The following is a 22754-nucleotide window of genomic DNA, read 5'->3' as shown; positions in this document are numbered from 1 at the left end:
TCTCTTGATTTTAGTGACACATTATTGAAAGTAGGATGACTTATGGAACAGCAGAAATCTTTATGCAAATTACAGGCGGTCCCCTACTTAAGGACACCCGACTTACAGACAACCCGTAGTTACAGACAGACCCCTCTGACCTCTGGTGAAGCTTTCTTAATGCTTTACTATAGTCCCAGATTGCAATAATCAGCTGTAAGGTGTCTGTAATGAAACTTTGTTGTAAATCCTTGGTCCTATTACACCAAAAAATGTTTAAACTCCAATTGTCACTGGGGCCAAAATTTTTTTTGTCTGGATCTACAATTATAAAATATACAGTTTCGAGTTACATACAAATTCAACTTAAGAACAAACCTCCAGACCCTATCTTGTACGTAACCCGGGGACTGCCTGTAGAAGAAATCTCTTTGGAAATCTTTGACTTGGTCTAGCTTGTTTAGGCCTCAAATCATAGAACCCCCCGCGACATAACATGTTCCTTTGTTATTGATTAATGTGAAAATGCCCTTTAATTCTAAAGGTTTTATTTTCAAGGTTCTACAAGGGTCCCCTGCCTTGTCATGACTGGTAATATTTCAGGTGAACACTGGTTGCCTTGTCATCCAATCAACATAGATTATACATTTGTGCTGACCAGTCCATTCATTCATTCAGCGTTATTTTATGATCCAAGCAATTATATTGGCAAATGTCCATTTATAACACAGACCAGATAATTGCTGATGTACTGGTATGAAGTTCCATAACAATCTATATACAGTTCATTCAGTAAGACCATACGACTAGGCAAATAATTGTCTTACAATCCGTGTATGAAATTTTTGTGTCCTGAATGTGTCAAAGTATTTCTAAAGCCGTGCCCTAATTCAGAGATTGCAAGGACATCTTTGGACATTGATTCAAGCTGAATTCCGTTACTTCACACCCCTGGCACTTTGTTGATGTGACTAAGCAAAAGTGTGGGGATAAAATGTCTAGTCATCTTGTGTTTCTTGATGTGCCCATTACTCATCCTGTCCGTAAAGATGCAGTCTATTTTTTTTTTTCTTCAGAATTACTGTATTAGGATATTCATATAGCTCCATTTTTTACGATCTCTTTACTTTAAGATATTTAGCGATTGCAGGGAAATGTGAATATATAAATCTTGTATTCTGAGGTAATTTCTTTGAAAAAGTATTTTTAGGACAATCATTGTTTCCTATACATGACAACTAGATGTCCGCCATGGGCCAAGTCAAAAGCCTTAAAAAACCAGTATCACTTCCCATTTGAGCAGGAATAGTTATTTACCATAAGCAACTCAAAAAGTATATTTGGCAATTGCTGGATTAACCTATCTTTAGATGGCTTGTCTAAGACATGCTTGGTGGTCTTAGCCAACCCATAAAGTCTACTCGACCCATTGCATATTTGCTGTTATTACTGGGGAAAACTGTCTGTATTCACTATTTTAAATCAATATCTTTCTTTGTGAAATATAGATTGGCTTGGCCTGCTGAAACTAGTTCTTCATGTTGTTATTTACTCGCCCAGGGATCTGAAATAGAGTCCAAATTGTATCCAAATCAGACGATAGTATCGAGTTCTTCTAACAATGGTTGATTGAATATTAGGGGCTGCAGCTTTTCTTCCATTAGAATAATACATTAACCTGAAAGATCAGACTGATTTAGATTATAGAGTAGAAATAGCTTTATGATACAATGGAGTGCGATTCCTTAGCAAATATTGTACGTCCCCTAGAAGATAATCCATATTCAGTTGTATAGTGCTTCGTTTCAATGGCAGTGTATAATACATCTGGGTCGGTTTGTAAAATTGATCTTTTGATCTAAGTATTTATGCATGTACACATTGAACCCCTAATATATATTATTTGCATTACATATATTTTTTTACCGTTGTTTCATCTTTGGTACTTTAATAAGCTGTACATATAATGTTGATTATGTGGTGGTAGATCACAAAGTTAGAGTTACCAAAGCGGACGAGTCCTTATAATATAACTCATATGTGAACTGCATATATTACTCTTCCGTCATTGATAAGGGGCAGTAAACTGTAATATCCAGTCTTTCTCAGGGACTATTTTTGGATTGGTAATAATGTCTAGGAAATACATGGACCTTTAGTATACAATATTTTATTGTAAATAATAATTCCACTCCCTATTCCTATAAATGTGTATTTTTCAGCCTTCCCTACAGTACTCATTACTGGGATCCCTCTTAGTATTATTTGGCACATAGTGTATGCCAGCCCAGGTGTAACTGGTCCCCAGTCTAGCAGAGCAGCTTGTCGCCCTCCTCCATAGGTGACCAATATTACCATTACATTAGTGGACAGTTGGTCAATGATTGTTATGTAGACTTGATGTATCCCTATTAATGTATAATTTCTTCTATAACCCCCCCGAAGTTTCACATTGTGTCAAACTGGCAAACTTGATGTTATGCTGTCACAGGAATTTGGGAATTCTATACCAGGCAATTTTGTAGCTAGATCAAGTGTTGTTCCTAATCCTTACAGCTTTCTGCTCATTATTATCGAAATAATCTGCCCAATGTCAATTATTATAGACATCTATCTTATTTTGTAGAACTCTTTCAGATCTTTTATCTCCTGTAATAATTACACCTGGTTGTGATGTCATCGGTGGAATTTATTTCATGAGCCACCACACAAACAATAGTTATGAAGTAAGTAATCTTATAATGAGGCAGTACCAAGCCCAGCTTTACACCTGAGCTATAGGGAATAGCTCTGTCACAGACACACAGTAAGACTTGCACCAGGAAATAGTAGGGTGAGGGTGTGAGAAGCAGTATATTCTATGTGTGCCCAAATTTCAACACAGGCAGGAAAAAATATTATTATTACCATAAAGCCCCATAAAATAAATTGTTCTGGAAATACCCCTATTCATTCACACCTCCCCCCAAGAGTTTCTGCAAATAGGAAAAGACATTTTTTGCAGGTGCCACTTGTGTTGCTTGGAAAATAATTTAGCTGTGCTTTGTCTTGAACCGTGGAATCGTTGTAAATGAAATTTTCATGTTCCTGTAATTATGGTTTGGGCACACATGCTCTCCCAGGAGTCATTCTCCTCTGCCTGTCATCATGTGGCCTGGTTACAGCAGACGCAGGGTGGGGTTTGATTGATGCTTCGCTCCTCTCTGTTCCCTTTGTGTTGCTATAAGTGTAAGCATATTACAACCAAACATGTAGTTTATTATATGGACTTATATTTAGAGCTGCTCATGATACAGTTCATTATTCTGGAGGTGACATAAATAGTACAAGTATCAGATAATGGATTCCCACTGACAACATTCAGAAACACGGGAGCCTACAATATAGAAGACCAATGTAAACATAAGAAGACACATTGGGGGAGATTTATCAAGCAGTCTGAAAGTCAGAATATTTCCAATTGCCCATGGCAACCAATCACAGCTCCCCTTTAAAATATTCATGAGCACTGGTGAAATGAAAGCTGAGCTGTGATTGGTTGCCATGGGCAATTGGAAATATTCTGACTTTCAGACTGCTTGATAAATCTGCCCCATTAAGTGGGAGGGACCCTCAGGCAATGTGATCATAATCTATAAGTATATAAGTAATAAATCCAAATGCCAAATTAGTAAAAAATAAAATCACTTTCTTCAATACATTTTCTGTTTCCACCGATCAAGTCAGATTCCCTTTGCAAACAGACATCTCAATAGCTTCCAAGTTTACTGTAGGTGCCAAATGGAAAGACATAAGGCCAATATGTTCTGATATTTTATTTGAAATCACATAAAAGCATATTTCTGCCCAGAGATCCGTTCAGGTTTTACATAATACTGTGTTTGATCATAAAATACATTGCACTTGCATTCCTTTTATATGATTGATTCCAGAAGTAGATTTTCGTGATCAAGGTCATGCTAGACCTACTTTTCCCTAAACATTCATAATATTTTCTGTCCTTCCATTTTACATCACTAGAACACTATTATACTATAATTATGTTTCTATGTAATTATTAATAGATAATACATATTTCATTTACCGGTTTATATTTGTACAAATGACTATTGCAATTGTCATGGTAAAGGTAAATGTCTATGACTGTACATCTGTTAAATATTAACTGCTTCATTGAAAATATATAGTCTAATTAGTCTCGCCTAGAATTATTAATTGAACTACTCCTTTAAGCAGCCGTAGGCTGAAAGTAGAGCAACATACATGCCAGACCTTCTGCACACTATTCTAGGTTAACAAATGATATTTTACACCTACATATTTTTGTGTGAATATGCAGTATATGCATTAATAGGGAAAAAAGTAAAAAAAAATGTCCCTATATCCCTTGCAAGTTGTAAATTCTGCAGCAGAAAACACTACAGATAAATTACCATATATACTTGAGTATAAGCCTAGTTTTTCAGCACAAAAACCTAAACTTGGCTTATACTCAAGTAAAAAAATATAGGTTTTACCAGGTTTCTGGTAAAATTAGGGGCCTCGGCTTATACTTGGGTCGGCTTATACTCGAGTATATACAGGTATACTTAGAAATATATAGAAATAAAGTAAATGTATATTTATTTTCTTTCTCCATTTGCGCAAATGGAGTCTTTGGACTCCCTTGCCACCTTCTAAAAAAGATGTATGGTGAGGGGAGGTGTTGAAAACTGGAGTGAAATCTCTTTAATTGACTCCAGTCCTCTATAGAAACTGGATTAAGAAAGTGGGGATATCAAGACTGATGAATGGATGAAGTAAGTTTAGTCTGGTTTGTTGTTTGAAAGTCAGCGATTAGGTCTACTGATGTTTGATCATAGGTTGAGAACTGGAATAAACTAGGAGCAAGTATAGCTGGGACTTGTTAGAGAAGATGATCATATTTGTGATGGGTTAAATTTGTCTGCCTTAGCAAAGGTTTAGCTACTTTATATATACAATACATAGTCTGTGTCTTATTTATAATGTATACAAGTTGTAAAATCATTGTTTAGGGGACCGAAAAATAGTTTATAAAAAAAAATCACAAACTATTAAAAAATTAGTATGAAAATAAAGTCCTAAATATTACTAACAGTTGTTGGTTATACTATCCTCGTGTTTGCTCTGTTTGGTGTATATTGTCTGAATGCAAATATTTCTGTATGGGTAGAATGAATACTCTATCCCTCGAAAGAAAATCTTTTAACCTCTGCCCCCTCCATCAGTCTGTTCTCCACATGAAATCACTTCTGCCCATTTCATCTGTAAAATGTCTGTGCTCTTGCACATGGCTTCATCTGTGCTTGGCCTGTCTGTGTTTACAGAACCAGACAATATAATTATTGAAGGAGTCCTGTCTGATTTCGGAATTGATAGGTGAACAGATTGTACCGTAATAGTCCAAATCCTATCTAACATATTAATTTGAAGAGTGAGATTACCAAATGTTCAGACACTTTTTTTTTGGATTTTCTTACATGTCGTCTTGTTGGATTTGATGGGGCACTGCCAGACGTTTGGCTTTGTTTCAGGACACATTTTAATTACAAAATGTAATCTGCGCTGCTTTCCTTACTGCTGAATACAGGGCACCTAATAGAGTGTACACACTGTAATATTCACCCCTAAGGTACATGGAGCAAGCAGTCATGTGGCACAGAGAGTAGATATACGTACTATAGCCATAGACAGTATAGAATCGTAATATGATGATGATTTTAGTACCCTAGTAAATCGAGTAAATCGTAGATCTAACGGCATTGTTCTTGTCGTCTAATATTTTCAAATAGTTGAGTTCCTTTGGGTTTCCAACAAAGCACTCTGACCTGGCAGTATAAATCGGGGAGTAGGAATTGAACAGAGAACTCAAAGCTTACAACTCCAAAGTGTAACTTAACATCTACCACTACATATTGCAGATGTCAAGTTACATATCCTAGTCAGCCGCAGTGATTTATTATTTTAATATATTTAGAGAGGCACACCGGTTAAAGAATTAGGGTTATCCCTGGTCACAGAAGCAAATATATAGAAAAAAAAGGCCAATACAGCTCACCCCTGGAGATCCCCGAGGCTCATTCCAGGTGCGTGCCATGGCACAGGTTGTCCGAACACCAACAGAACAAACACTGGAGAAAAATTGAAGGAGTTCCGGAACTGGACTAAAAAAATCTTCAATGTTTTAATAGGTTACATTAAAAGAGTGACTACATAGATTCATATAAGCTGGCGCATTGCAAGTCACCAGTCACAGCATGCTGTATGTAGTTCCTCTTTTTTGTGCCAAAAAGGAAAACAAAAATTGAATTATAATTTATGCCAGATTGAAGTGTAAATTATATTAAATTTGTTAGGATGTGATCTCACACCCCTCACACTAAAACCCCATCTTCCTCACAGACTTTTGGAAAAGTCAATATTTTCGCCAAAATACTGAATTTTAAGTGCCATAAATCTCCTTTTATGGCTGGTGGCGTGTCCATGCTTCGGCTCTGATATTGGAGAGAATGAGGGATTTAGCTACTCTAGTATTTCCCAGCAGTGCCTAAGGCTGTTTCCTTGAGCTCCAATCAAGTGATTATGTCTGAACAGCTGAGGTCCTTCCTTTGTTCCTATTGCTTTTCATTTATTAATCCATCCACCCTCCAAGTATGGTAGAAGATTTCACATTTCTCTTCAAGTAGCAGCATGTGGCTGCTTTTACACTTCCAAAGAGGTAATTGGTGTGTTGGTGAGTCACAGAGTTGGAAGGAGATATTAGGGGAAGTCAATTATTGTCTCTTTGATTTATAAGACCTGGATGTGAGATCAATTACAATTGTAATTATCTTTTTAAATACCAATGAGCAAACAAACATTTTCTGCAGCTGTTTGTTGTATTGTAATGGCTTTTGATGCATTATATGGTATTGATATTCATATTTTGTACACTGACAGTTATCATAAATAGTAATAATTTTCTACTCTTGGTTGAACCAGATTCTGTTTCTCTCCTGTAAGAGATTTGTCACAGAATTTTATATAAGCTCGTCTCACATCACCAAAATAAAACAGTATGTTGATAAGAAATAAAATGAATGGAGATTTCAGCATTACAGAGATATTTGTGAAGCCATTCTATGTAGGTAGAACTAATAGAATATTACATTTTCCAGTACTGCCACTTAACATGGCTTACCGAAAATATTAGCAAATGCCAATCTTACATTTTTCTACATGGTCTACTGAAAGAGTACCTGTCAGGACAGTTTTGGGACACTGAGCAACCCACAAGTCCCTATGTGCCAGCAATTAAAACAAAGTTTATACTTCCCCCACTCCATTGTTTCATGCACATCCACAGTCATTTAGTGGAGCCGGGATACTACACCCCAGCATTACTGCACATGCGCCATTGTCACTTGCGCAATGGAGCCAGAGTGTACAGTTCCGTCTTCATTGAAGAAGTGCGCCGTCGCAGGGAACACAAGAGATGGGTCTGCTATTTTTAATTTTTTTTTTATAGCACCCACAAAGGGATTTGCTAAAGGGCTAGAGGACCTATGGGTGGTTTAGTGTTTCGACAGGAACTTTTTAATTAAACTTTTCAGTCAGTGCACTTCTTTAACGCAATGTGTTAGTTCAATTCTTTGCAATTTAGGTAAAGCTTCCATATTAAAGCAATGCATATTAAGACATTATTATTTTGTACTCATTTTAAACATAATTGGTTAAGTAGAAAGAAACATTGAAATTGTCACACAATATGCGTTTTTGTCTGTACATCACTTGCTCTACACGCACTACATATTTTTTGCTTTTTATTCTTGTACTGTGCCTCCCCTTTTTGGATTAGCTCACAGTGCAGGAACCACTAATCTACTCAGCCAAATGCCAGATGGAACTGTATATGTCAGTGTTCCCATTCTCTTCCTCACACAGAACAGTCATATGCTTCCCCCATGTTCAATCTGAATGAAATAGCAATGAAAATTAGATATCCCCAAGCTCTCTCCATTTCTATGTATTTTCCATACAGGCCCCATCTCATGATTAGTTTTAATTTATTTTATCCACTTCAGTGTTTGACAGTGACTGCCACCAATTCATATGACTATGGTAATCAAAACATAAAAATGTAATAATTATAACTAAACCTGGAATGCCAGCCACTGTCACCATCCTAGCAGATATTATAGTATGGATTATATATTGCCATCAGCATAGATTTTTGGGTTTGGTAGAACACTTTGAAAAATCAATCAAAGAAGAGAAGATATATGAGGCAAAGGACAAAGGCATCCTATGTCCATTAGGTTTCCTCTTCTGTGTGTTGAATAGTTAGGAGTTGGATTGAATCATTGAATTATAACTAGCGTTATAACTGTATAAATATCACATCTGCTCAGTATGACAGAATTTAGCAGAAGAATTTTAGACATATTATGACATATTTACATCAGTGATGATGCTTTTTGGATGGGGAGGATGCAAGGATGCAGAGAGATCAACTATTTACAATTGACGTCTTTACGGAGGAAGGGTATTATCAAATCAAATTATATTTGATATCAAATACAGGAAATTGCGATTACCAATGCCCCCCCCCCCCCTCCATGTGTGAATCCAGCCTCAGTGTTTATTAGGAGAAGAGCAATAATAGAGATATCTTATATTTACTTTCAGCATATTGTGCTGTACTTTACAATCAGAATCTGTTGAGAAACAGAAACAGGGAGCTATTCCTATGTTACCTGTTGTTATGTAATGGCTACATGATGAGAGTAGGAATCTTTTGTTGCTAGGATACTGTGTGCACAGGGTGGAGTGTCGGTGTATGGAATCAGTTAATATCAGCAAAGAGCTAAACTGCTTCATATTTTGTTATGTATATTATTTACAGTATAATTAGCGTCCATGTGCGTCATTATTAGTAAGTTTTGCTACATGCTTGAATTAATTGACATCCATGCAACCCAAAAAAGTCATCTCCTTCTCCCCATGAAATTCATGATCAATATCTAGTCTTAGACTGGTATACAGTCTGGCTACCTTAGTCCTTCAATGAGTCCAAAAATCGTGGTAACCAAGCATGTAATGTAAATGAGCTCTGGAACGCCAGCTTTATGTGAGAACAGTACAGACCTTCAAGAGCTCACTGCATTGCAACTCACCTAGATGCACACAGTATGGTCCACACAGTCGTTGGCTACATTTACACGACCCGACGGGCATACGTGATCCAAAATGGAGAGGAGGAGAAGTGATCACTTCCCTCTCAATTGAAAATAATTCCACACGTCCGTAAATATGGCAAAAGATACAGCATGCTCTATCTTTCTGCAGCTATGGAATGGTACATTCGTGTGAATGTTGCCTTAGTCTGGGAAGTGACACATATAAGGCCCGAATATTGGTGTATTTTGCTTAAAGGAAAAGTACCCTTGCTATAGGGCTGAATTCATCACTATTGCTGATGGGTAGGTTAGGTTCCAGCAGGATGAATTCAGCCGTATGTTTTTAAGGAGATTTATGCTACTACTTTTAGCAAAAATTAACTTTGATATTTATTTAAATAAGGTGCAAGAGCACTTCTCCCCCGCCTGCTCTCTCAGCGCTTCTAGAGAGCATTGAGGAGTACTCTACCCACCAGCGTTAATAGTGAATATAGCCCTATTGCAGTAAAAGATTTATTTTTAATACAGTCAGTCCCCAGGTTATGTACAAGATAGGTTCTGTAGGTTTGTTCTTAAGTTGAATTTGTATGTAAGTCGGAACTGTATATAACTCCAGACAAATTTTTGTTGGTCTCTGTGACAACCAGATTTTTAAAATGTTGGGTTCTCATAAGAACCAGGATTAACAATACAGCTTAATTGCAGACACCTCTGACAACTCTTACAGCTGATCATTGAAGCCTAAGCCTAAAGTACAGTAAATTACCAACATCCAGAGGTCCATTTGTAACTAGGGGTCGTCTGTATGACGAGTGTTCTTAAGTAGGGGGCCGCCTGTATATCTCCTCAAACATGTTTCTTGCACAGAACAAGGTGATGTGAAATAAGCTTCATTCATTTTTCTTTACACTTTGCACCTGGTGGTGTTTAAATAACCTAGAATATTTACTTACCTCTGTCCGGCATGTCACCTCCCATCACTGCGTCTATGTTGTTAGATCAGTGGTGATCGTGTCATCTCCCGCTACAGCGTCTGGCTGCAGTCTGTATTAGCAACACCTATAAATCACAGGTTACAAAATCGTAAAACCATTTCCTTCTTAGTTATAAACCATAAACACAGGAAGAAAAGAAAGATCAAAATATAACAAAATCAACTTTATTGGTATGCATATTGTAACAATTACAAACAAATTAAAATTAATAGTAAAAACACTGGTGGTAGAAAAGGATAATGCCAGGAGGTAAAAAGGTGACTCACTAGCTGGTGGGCATTTGCTCAGCCCTTAAAATCCATAAACTATTAGAATAGTAGTAAAGTATAGCTGTCAGAGTAACAAATCAAAGACTACCACAGGTACACACTGTCATATTGTCACCCTTATTTACTAGTGGAAATAATTGCCTTAAATCATACAATGAATAAAGTGCTACAGATGAGCAAGAGGTGAATACAAGAAAATGTCTGGATACAGACCACAGGAAGGGACCACACGTATTTTGCACGGATTGCTGTGTACTAGACTTTAACAGGTGCATTTTCTCAATGTGACGCCAAAGCAAAGCCTTTGTAAACAAGGCTTTGTATATGGGAGATACCGCACTGGACCAGAGATAAGGATTGCTTATTTATTAAGCTCAGTTAACAATGGCATTTGTCAGGTTCCTTCCATCTTTTTCCTTCCTCAGAAAAAATAGTATAGCGGCTAGGATCTATTTTCCACTATTATAATGGACGTTTTTACATTGAAGTCAATGAGGAACAGAAGGTGAATGAAAGGTGTGAACTGAGCCTTATTTGTGCACATTTAGAACTAGAACCAGATCTTAGAACTAGAACTAAATTGAGTCTAACTTATGTCATAGAACCAGTGGTAATATCTGCATTTTCTACCGACACCACCATGTTCAACTATGCTGAGTGTGCATGTGTTTGGAATCTGGCAGTAGCATATCTCCTGTGAGAATAAAAGATCTGCCAGAGTTCACTTCTAACTATGAATAGTTTAAACTAGTTTTCTATAATAAAAGTTCAGATTTTTAGTTTTTTGATAAAAATATGCCAAAGATTTTTTTACCAAAGAAACCTATCCTGAAACCGTATTAGGTGAGTCTAGAAGACTTGCACATTGTATTCTCTGAGCGCTGCGGATGCCAATCACTGTTTCATTATATTCAGCTGTACTGATATTCGGAGTGCAGAAGCATGAAGGAAAAATTCAGAGGTCATTCTTTATTCCAAAAATAACTACGGTAATCACCATCATGTCAGAATTGCATTTGGAGAATATGTCAATTGTTTCCAATACTCAAACTGAAATTAACCCGTACTGTAATAACTCCATTGTGAGCTCTAAAATTTCTGCCCTCCTCACTGCTGTTCATTTACAGACTTTAAATGGCCACCACAGACCAGCATCATTCATGGCGAGAGCTTGATTCTTTTAAAGGGAATGCATAGGCGTAAGTGTATCTGAAACCTGATTCACACGGTTCGGACCTGTACTTTGGCAGGATCATTGCACCTTTTTATGTGATATGACAATATAGTCATATCACATTGTTACTCAGCTGACTTAAAAGTAAGATAATTTAAAGGGGTTGTCCGACAGTAAGAAAAAAGCAGCGAGGTGGTGGGGCTGCATAAAAAAATAAACTTGTACTTACCTCTCCCGGAGTTGCAGATGTCTTGCGTTGAGGACCCGCAGTCCCCCTGTTTGGACCACTTCGGAGAGGCCTGGCACACCCACCTATCCCAGCGGTTAGGACTATATACGTTTATAAGTTACTTATTTGTATTACTGAAAACCCCACCACGGCTAAAAATGGTCCTCAAAAATGGTAAAAGGAGTTTTATTACTCTTCTGTAAAATTGTTAGAGCGACCTCTATTTTGTTGGTAGGCAGTCACATACTTTTATTAAAATTTTAAACATTTATATTGGATCAGGATCTCCTGCACATCTATTTATTGTAGCATGGATCCATGAAAGGTGATACATAAATATATACAAAAACATCATCTTTTTACATTCACTCTTTTCTTGTGTTCTTTTGCAATACCTAATTTTTAGAAATGAGAAGAATGGTTGCCAAGTGTCCTTCTTTTAAAGGGAAAATCCCTACTTTTCACTGAAGACCCTTTTACCTCTTTATATTTCCCTCTTATTGACCCTTGAAGGATAGTTTACTGCTACCGAAAATATCTAGTTCCTAACTATATATTCAATGTAGCTTGTCACTTGTTTCATTGTTTGGTGTACTTTGAAGTTAAAATATATGTTTTCAGAACTATTTCAGTGTATGAATATGAATGAAAGAAAGGGATATTTCCCACTTTGAATCATAAGAATCTGTACAAAACATTGTGGGGTTTGCAGAGGTTTATAGTATAGAAAATGTGCACTTTAATTTCTACATTGCATAGAGTTTTTCCACATTCTATTTCTCTGACTAGTCACTAGTGTGATGACATAGATGTCAGGCTGTGTGATTTGTGAGAATGACGTCTTTCAGAGGTATTTGTTACATAATCAGAAAGACAGCGAGGAGAAAAAAAAATCAAAACATGGCCCACAGTGAGTAATTCAATAGGGCTCACGTGCACAGAGAAGCATTTCACACTGGCAGACATTTACTCCATGTGCTGAGAAGGCTGGCTGTGTACAGGGAGGCAGCCCCCTCCTAACCCCATTTACATGCATAACTGGCCTAGTAGGTGTAAAAATAGACAGACAGTGCCCGAATTGGAAATGGTCACTCAGTGATGACCGCAGTTGTTAGAGATGAATCGCCAGAGAGATTCCACTGAGCAGAGGGATAAACTGAAAGTAGTAGTGAACACTGGCTGTCTGCATTATACATGGCTATCTGAAGCTGCTGACAAGTCCATAGCTTAGGGTTAAATAGTTATGGGCAATGCACCCCTCTGCCAGGCATGTCACACTGGGAAATCTGTTGGTCATGTGGGAAATATCAATGATCTGGAGAAAATTTTGGACTACTATGGGTACAATATAGAAGAAATCTCAGAGGAGGAATATACGGTGAGTACATCAGTTCCAGTAGAAGAGGTGGTTGTCGTCATGTCAAGGAAAGGATTGTTTGAGTTTAGACTATTTCCTTGATATATTATATATTATATATATGCTTGATATATGGAGGTAGGTAGGTAAATATGAGATATAGATGACACAGTGACAGTCAAATTGCCGGACAGGGAGATTACTACATTTATCAAATATATATAATGTGTCTTTGTTTTCATTCCTTTTAAGTATCTAAACAGTATGACGTTAACCAATTTTTACAGCAACTTAAAACGCAACACAAATCTTCCAGCTGGTATACTTTTATGACATTTTTTACTTATTTGGTATAGTTTATCAATAAACTACAATGAACATTTATGTAATGCTTTATTTTTAGCCACAGAACACATTCCACATATTCTTAAGAGTGGAGGCCAGACAATGAAAACTTTTATTCTACATACTGTATGATTGCATTTTCTAATCATCTGATCACTTTATAGTATGTACCAATAAAGCAGCAGTTTTCTGTGATTTCTAGCATAATTGTATGTTTTGCAGGCTTTTTACATGCCACTACTATTAGCAGTCCACTTGCTGGGTAATAGGATTTTTGTTTTAATGAAACTTTATATATGTTAGGTTGCGTGCAGCACATTGCTCCTTGTAAGCTTTGCTGCAAGCTAATGCAAATTGTTTGGGGATAAACAACCCTCATAGATTCTGAGTGCATTCACCCTTAGATATATAAAATTATATAAAATACTGGTCACTGGAATAATTAAAAGAAGAAGTATATTTACAAATAATTGAAAAAAACATTCCCATAAGATTTAGCTCGTGATGTTTCGGTTACAATCAACAGTGGGATCACTGATCAATGTGTTCATGTGATGTTCTGCCTTTAGGCCTATGTAAAGGCAATAACATTATGCATGCCTGATTCAATGGAAAATGTACTGCTTCATTCCAGGTGACCCCCAGGTGACATTCACAATACCAGGCCCTCGTCTTTACTTGTAATGTCACTTTTTGTCATATAGAAAAATCTAATTGAAAAAAATATATATTACTTTCATTATTTTCAGATCCTAAATGTATAAAGAAATCTGTTGAGGACATTACACATCATGAAATCCCTACACATAACTTTATTTTACTCTGAAAACAATATGTAAAATATGTAAAGACCACTGATTAATCACATTGGGGGTTTTTTACTAAGTGTAGTGAAAACTGCACTAAAGGTGTGTTTGCCTATGTATAATGCAGGGTGCATCACAATTGTGTCACATGCGCCAAACACTTCTTAAATACATGTACAAGCAGTTTGCACTAAAAAGAACAGGCAAAGTCTGACAGAAAATCTTCAGACTGGTGCATATGATAGAAGGACTCCCTGCTTATGGCCAAACTGCAGAACAGACACTGTTACCAAATCATCAAGGAGCGAAACAATTCTGGGATGGTCTTTATTAGCTTAGTGGCTTTGTGGTAATACTACTGTCTTGTACTAACACCAGTCTGGACAAAGTGATCAGTGTAGGAAATATGGTCATCGTAGGGTCCAGTTGTCATGGCCATAAGTTCTAACTGGAACCGGCCAAATGGTTTGCTGACGCTGCCAAAGCAGACCCCTAAGCCTCCTGGGATTCTATGTATCTGATATACTCAAGGCTTAAAGAGAACCCGTCATGCAAAATAACCCCCCTAAACTAAATATATTTTCATAAACTGCCATTAGAGAGCATTGCCTCTATCCCTTCATTGTCCCTCTACATGCCTGTAAACCTAAGCAATGAGGTCCTAAAGCTGTATGCAAATGACCTGTGAAATGTCCAATGAAGCATTAGCATATTCAAGCTGTCCACTCTATTCATGAGTGGGAGGCACAGCCACACCCCCAGTGCTTGACTGACAGCCTGTATAATGATGTCGGGCTGTATAATGATGTGCTTCCTGGTGCTGGTGGCCACGCCCCCTGCAGCCTGTGTGTGCATGTGTGTGTGTTTAGGAGAGATACAGCAGCTCCAGGCAGCCATGTTACAGCAGAACATGTCAGATTCATGTGTAGCTGATGTCTGTGTCTCTCACCTGTATATTAGGAGGATGCAGCATGTCAGCAGATGACATACACACACTAGCAATGCTTTACTATACATTACACACAGACATGAGCAGGGGGAGCAGAGGGGAGGGGTAACAGGGGTGACATCACTGCCTCTGACCATGTGACCAGCCTCATTTACATGATAAAGAATACGTGATTTTACAATGAATAATGTATGAAATAACTAGATAAAGGCTGGGATGGGATCCTTGTGAGCTGCTCCAACAGGTAGTAGTGACAGGACAAGTGACACAGACCTGATGACAGGTGTCCTTTAAGAACACTGAATAATCAAGAAAAATATTATTCAGGTCTGTAATGTTTTATGTCTTTTCGTCTACTCTCTTTCTATGTTTCCTCTTTGGGTACAGCATATAACTGCTTTGGCTACTGCAACTCAGAAATGGCTAGTTGAGGCAGATAAAGCAGACTTCTATGCCTCCTAGGATAGCGATGCAACTAGTCTGGCTCTATAGGTAATAATGCATAACACCCCTACCAATTCACAAGTCATGTCAGTATCCATTCACCATATATGTGCTTAATGAAAGTACTAATTTTGAAAAGCTGTTATATGGCTTGTCTCATTTTGATATCCCTTTATGTTATGTGAGGTTCCTTATGGCTATAGATGAGGTTACACAGATGCCAGTCACCTCTGCTACTTCTGTCTGCAATGTGTACTATGCAGGACGTTGATATCAGATGAGTGTAAGAACTGGTCATATGAATGGCAGATCTTGAAATTAAGGTAACAGGTAATTGTCATTGGCTTTGTTACAAGAGTAAAGCATTGCCAGAAAATCAAGATCCGGCTGGCATGAATGGCTTGTGCTTGCTGGTGCTAGTTTAGAATCCAGTAGGAGTAGCAATGCAGTGACTCACATCTTCTCCACGTTTCATTTGTGTCAATCTGGTTTTCTGCCTACACTCTGGTTGTTAATGTACAGATCTAGCTTTGCTGAAATGTATTATTTAATCATAAATTATCATACAATACACTAACTATAAAAGGGGAGATTTATCAGAGATGTCTGGGGTAAAACTGTTCTAGTTGCCCATGGAAACCAATGAAAGCTCAGCTGTAATTTGATAAACAGCAGTGACAGTGAGAAATTGAAAGCCGAGCTCTGATAGGTTGCCATGGGCAACTAAAACAGTTCTGCTCTCAGACACTTCTGATAAATCTTCCCGGGATACATGCTCCTATCTCACCTGTGATATGCCAAACATATCCTAGAAAAAAACAAACTTAATTACATGTTATGTGAATTGGTTTAACATTTTATAACTCAAATTATATTATTAAAATGTTACAGTGTGTATTACACCACCAAGCTAACAGCTCTGGTTGTCAGTGGAAACTGTCATGCAACTTGTCCTCACACAGATGCCTAGCAGCTTTCCTGAGTGTCTGCAATGTAGTAAGAGATGTCGTTTTTCTCCAGTCGAGATCATGGTGTGTGCAGACAGGGATGCTGAAAGAGTGCAGCTCTGAACCCTGCTTGCTGTCAGTGACTAAAAACACCTTTTGGACATCTATATTGAACATGAAATGAGACAAATCAGGCACAAATCATTATTGTGCATTGATGTAGTGATTAACGTAAATGTTGTAGCTTATACAGGATTCATGTATTTCAGCATGTTTGCTGAATCCTAATGCTTTTATATAACCTTAACAATCATAAAAGGTTTGTCTGATGCAGGGGCAGCACCAGCAGTGGAAATAGAGGTCTAGGGATATCCACAAATAGGGTGTGAGGGTGTTCCTGCTATGGATCGGATCCCCCATGCCGCTTACCGGAGGATCCGATCCACTTCTGGGCAGCCCAATCTACCTTCGGGGCTGCACCATCTACCTGGCAGTCAGATCCCTTCCGGGTCTGACTGTAAACTGTCTGAGCATGCGTTCATTCATAGCTTACAGTTCATTTATAGTCACACTGAACTTCCAAAATAACTGACTTTTACTAGTTAACTAGTTCATTATTAGCCTTTCCAGGGGTAAGAAGGGACATTGTATAGATCATATATCGCCATGATTCTTGGAACCCTGACCTTTGCACTGTGGTTGGTTTGTGAAATCGGGCAATTCACGCACCTACCATGGTCCTGTGCATCCAGCCTTACATAGTGTTTGCTCTTGCTGTAGCAGTCTGACCTTGAGCAGGCTTACTTGTAACCATCAACATATGCTGATACTGTACTATCTATTTCATCCATGAGATCAAATTGTCAGTTTTTTAACCTTTTTTTAAGGATATTGTATTTGATATAACAGAGTAAATTATGTACATCAAAAAATAATTTGCCTGCCTACTGGTAACTTCTGGTATGAAATATACACAGATTTAGTAGTGCCCAGCAGCATGATATCAGACTAATGCAACTGCTGCTAAAAATTGAGTACGGTAAGTTGTAAAATCTGAGATTGCAGAGAAGAGCTGTAGGATAAATTCAGCTTTGTGACATGCAAGACTAGGTGGTGCGCAGATCAGGTAGAGCACTGTGGCCCACATTTACTAAGGTGCTTGTGCCAGTTTTCTGGGGAACTTTGCACATTCTTATGGGCGCAAACTGCTTGCACAGATATTTTTGGTCGCGGCTGCACTTTTCTTCATATGACACAGTTTTCTGCACTGAAAGGGACATTCTGGTGCCCAGTCGGACCCCGCGCCCCATTTATTATGCAAGGTCCGACAGAAATGTGTTGCATTCCCTTTGTTAAAGGTGCAACAAAAAGTTGGTGCGCTCTGTAGGGGTAGTGTAAGGGGTGCCATATTCATGAATGTGTGCCAGAACACTACACAGGCAAAGTGCACCTAGTTTTGTATAAATGTGGGCCTGTATGTTTGGTTGTTCCTCCAGTCCTGCGCTGGTTAAGCTGCATTGTGTTGTGTGCAGAGAACTCCAGTGGGTGTGATGCAGCATTCATCCTGACTGCAGTCACCGCTCAGCTGAGCTGTGCTTTATCTGCTTACATGATTGGCTAAGCATCAGGGGGACTGGTGACACATCAATGCGGATTACTGGTCTGCTGCTTCCCGTGACCTTTAGTAAATCTGCCAAAATGATAACATTTACATATAGCACCACTTCTAATGCTCACATCCATAGGTGCTGTATGGATTGTAACATGATTACATGGAGATCACCAGTCTCATCAGGATTGATAGTACTACACTAGGGTTCAATCAGATTCTGGGTTTTATGCCAAACTAGGTTTGGATTACAAGGGGATGAATATAGGAGAGGTGCTGGGAACACACAAGTCTAATGCAATATTTCCACTTAGCATATACAGCTACAGTATCTCCTGCTGCAAACACACCACAAATTCACATCTGCTGCATGCAGATTGCAGATTGCAAAAGGGGAATTGTGCAGCACATATTGGTGTACTGGGGCTTCAAAGTAGCCTATGACTGCAGACTTACATACATAATATGTGAATGAGAATTGGTTAAATCCCATCTACTTAGCTGCAACAGTAAGGGTGTCTTTCCGCTAGCGTTGCGTTTCCTTATGAAATGCTAGCACACGGGGCTCTGCTCGATCACATTTGTGTTTTCCGGTGATCCCTAACCAGTTTGTGGTGTCTTGTATTGTTTAAATGGAATTTGTGACCACATCCTGAATGATCTCTAGTTAGCTGACAGCAAATACCCAATGGGGGGGATTTATCAATGTGTCCCAGGTTCCATCAGTTTAGTGGAGGAAACCCCTGGTCATTTTCTGCACCAGATTTAACACTGTGTTAAACACTGTGCAGGATAAGACTGTCAATTTCCGGTTTAGACCTACTTTAAAGTGGTCTAAACTCTGTCCACAATTTTTGGCACACGGAACATACAAATAGGCCACGCCCCCTTCTCGACAAGTCAGAAAATGGCTAAAAACAGGTCTATAAAGCCTTGATAAATGTGGTGTAAGGCTTTTCACCACATAGGCGCAAAACCACCAGAATTGTGGCACAAATGTGTTAATACCCCCCCCCCTTGCCCAACATTGCCCACAATCAGACAAACACTCTCAGTAAATGTAGTGAGATTGACCAGACTGAACCTGAAATCACTGCACTGTACTCAGCCTGTCTGTTCAGTTCTCTGATTCCTGTTGAGGTACAGTAACTGACCAAACGCAATTGTGGCCAACGTACTTTTTTTTTTAATACACTCCAAAAACTGCATAAAAACCCCAACATGTGTCCCTAACCTTACCTATGTGTTTGCTTTTTCCTTACTCATTCCTTAGCATTTCATATGGAAAGCAGGTCACTCATAAAAGCCATTAGCTAAATGATAAATATTTTATATGCTGTCACTGCCTTCATTACCATTTCAGATATCTGCTCAGTGGAACATAGTAAAAGCCTGTTAATATTGACCTGTCTCATAAACATTTGTGGATAAATGTATTTTTTTACTTATTTTTTAAATTGAGGCTCCTTTATATACAGTATTTGTGAAGGCATTCAAAACTATGGATCTGCGAATAAAACTCACAGCGAAATAACAGATTTCACATCAAAGTAGAAAACTGGACGCACAATATTCATCCTGTATCTCGTAAGGAGAAGTGGGAACCGAACATGGGGAAATATCTGACTCCCGGCAGGGGGAGGTTCTGGAGGGGATATTCCAATGACTCTCAGATTCACTTCATAAATAGGGGTTATAAGACTCCCAGTCTACTACAGAATAGGGATTTTGTAGACCTGACTCCTGTTTCCCTAGATCAGTGATGGTGAACCTTTTAGAGACTGAGTGCCCAAACTACAACCGAAATCCATGTATTTACCGTGAAGTGCCAACATGAAATTTTAAGCAGTAACTTATTGCTACCTGTTCTTTCACATCTTTCAATTGTATTGGCGGTTTGAGGCCACCAGTTAAAAGAAGGAGGGCAAATTCAAATTATCATTGTAGCTTCTCTCCAGGCTCTCTCTCTAAAGGAACAATGGTCGGGTCCAACATGATGACCTCCAAAGATAATGCAGTTCTGTCAAAACCTCACTTTTCCTGCAGTTCCTAACAGCCAACAAAGTGTCGAATAGCACAGAGAGCAGCATCTCTTAATTTGCCTGGGACTGCAGGAAGATTGGAAGTGTTTGGTGATGGCCTGAGGGTGATGGCCTGAGTGCCCATAGAAAGAGCTCTGAGTGCCACCTCTGGCACCCGTGCCATAGGTTCGCCATCACTGCCCTAGATGCTCTGTACTTTATGCAAAGTTATTGCATATTATATGGGAAAGTAGGGAGCTTGGAGATTTTTGGAAATAAGTGCTACATTTAATCCAGAAGGGTGCTCTCGGTGGACCTTGAGTCTGATGCACAAATTTGTCTATCGGGCACTATAGAACTAGATATTATTGATGGTATTACCTTTGTGCCCAAAAACTGTTATACTGTGTATAACTCGTTAATCTATTACTGCCAAATTGATTCAGAGGTTTACCCATATGCTCAAAGAATTTATTATTAAAGTAAATGTCTGCGACAAGTGCAGACAAAGAAAATGCCAGCTCACCCTACCACGGGATCTCCTTCAGGCATCTCCTGGTGCACGGAAAGCAACCAAAGCCGTCTTGGTAATATAGAAAAACAAAATCCAAACCGGCACTTCAACAGAGAGAGTCCAAGAAGGTTGTTGCCAAAATATGTTCCTTTATTCGCATAAAATATCCATTATAATCTACATGTGTATTGCAGTGTGTTATCTTATATCCATTTCAGCTGGCCGGCACGGCGGACGGACCGGAAGGACCTCCCCGACTGATCACCCAGTAGTCACCTGATACCAGGTGATATTAGCTAATCATGTGATCAGGATTCAGCCTCAAGGATATCGGTAAATATAAAATGCATTCTATAACAATAAAACCTGTATTACAAGAATACATATTCATTACTGACCATAACACATATGTGCATCATTATTTAGACTTACAAGTTAAACATTGATCCTGTTTGTATAGGACATTCCCACTTAATTGGACGTATATGTATTATGGTCAGTAATGACTATGTATTCTTGTTATGTAATACAGGTTTTATTGTTATAGAGTGCATTTTATATTTACCGATATCCTTGAGGCTGAGTCCCAATCACATGATTAGCTAATATCACCTGGTATCAGGTGACTACTGGGTATCAGGTGATCAGTCGGGGAGGTCCTTCTGGTCCGTCTGCCGTGCCGGCCAGCTGAAATTGATATAAGGTAACACACTGCAATAAACATGTAAGTTATGAGTAAGAGGCTTAGCGTCAAAACGCTTTAACCAGCTTGTTTTCCCTCATGTTGTAATGGATATTTTATGCGAATAAAGGAACGTATTTAGGTAACAACCTTCTTGGACTCTCTCCGTTGAAGTGCCGGTTTGAATTTTGTTTAACTAATACATACCTCCCAACTTTCGAGAAGCAAAAGAGGGACAAAAGAATTTTTGTTCCCACTGAGCCACACATTTCTGCGCTGTCCATGACTCCACCCCCAAACACAGTATAGTTCCCCCCATAATGCTCTCATCTCCCCTTACATTGTGTCCCCTCAGCTCCATGTCACATATTGTGCAGCCCAACAGCAGCTCCCCTCATACTTTGTCCCACAGCAGCAGCTCCCTTCATACTGTGGCCTCCAGTAGCACATCCCTTCATACTGTGCCCCCATCCCAGCAGCAGCTTCCCTTATACCTTGGTCCCCCTTTTCAGCAGCAGCTCCCCTCATACCTTGCCCCCCCTAGCAACTCATGGAGGACACTGTCTATTCAGGGAGGAGGTGCGGGGCCTACCTGTGGGAGGTACTGTGTTGCCTGTCCCTGTGGGAGGGATGTGGCAGTAAGCTTGTCCCGCAGGAGGAAGAACACTACCAAAGGGAGCACTGTGGGAGGTAGGAGCTGTGTCTCACATACCTCCTCTGCGTTCCGCCTTCTGGTCCCAATTCTTGTCAGGACCAGGGAGCTATAACTAATAGAAGGTGCAAAGTAGTATAGATTTATTTTATGCGCCAGATTTATCATCCAGCATCAGACTGTTATATGAATCTTGTGCAGCATAAGACTTTCTAGTCTAATACCTCACTGTGTTACCTTACAACACTTTTCATAAATGTGCCCCTTATTGGGCATAATGTAAATTACCGTTGGATGAACCGTAGGTTCTTTAGGATACAATTCTTGTAGTGAGATTTCTGATTGTGTCTTTTTAGATTTTGCCTTAGGGCTACTATAAAACATTCCAGAATCCAGTATAGGGAAGTGAGGATATAAGACTAAACAAAGTATACTATAAACTTTTGGCAATAAAAGCAGGATTCAAGATTTCCTGTGACGTCCCATGGCTTATGCCTTCTGTATCATTGTCTGCATGTCCCCCTCTGTGATACCCACTCGCACATCAGATGTCCTTGGCATCCCTTCAAGTGGTTATCAAGCGCAATGGGGCACCAAACTGTT

At 38.9% G+C, this 22754-nt stretch overlaps 1 protein-coding gene and 1 long non-coding RNA gene across 47 annotated transcripts in view; one reads left to right on the top strand and one right to left on the bottom strand.

Moving 5' to 3' along the window:
• The window catches only part of ANK2 (ankyrin 2), a 336471-nt gene that overhangs the window by 193388 nt on the left and 120329 nt on the right, over nt 1-22754 (top strand). For 3 of the 46 annotated variants that reach the window (XM_072119263.1, XM_072119233.1, XM_072119229.1), the window contains exon 1: nt 12941-13203. The exons of the other annotated variants lie outside the window; for them this stretch is intronic. In XM_072119263.1, the coding sequence (XP_071975364.1) occupies nt 13069-13203 (135 nt within the window). In that variant the 5' untranslated portion in view covers nt 12941-13068. Of the gene's footprint in view, nt 1-12940; nt 13204-22754 lie in introns of those variants that run through there. 46 annotated transcript variants of the gene reach the window in all.
• The window catches only part of LOC140072383 (uncharacterized), a 37036-nt gene continuing 20014 nt past the window's right edge, over nt 5733-22754 (bottom strand). Inside the window, exon 3 of the long non-coding RNA XR_011849183.1 lies at nt 5733-5828. This is a non-coding gene — a long non-coding RNA (uncharacterized lncRNA). The remainder of the gene's footprint in view (nt 5829-22754) is intronic.

Source organism: Engystomops pustulosus, chromosome 1, assembly GCF_040894005.1.
Source record: "Engystomops pustulosus chromosome 1, aEngPut4.maternal, whole genome shotgun sequence".
Classification (NCBI taxonomy): Eukaryota; Metazoa; Chordata; class Amphibia; order Anura; family Leptodactylidae; genus Engystomops; species Engystomops pustulosus.
Note: the sequence above shows the minus strand (reverse complement) of the source record. Positions and strands in the feature narration are given on the sequence as shown.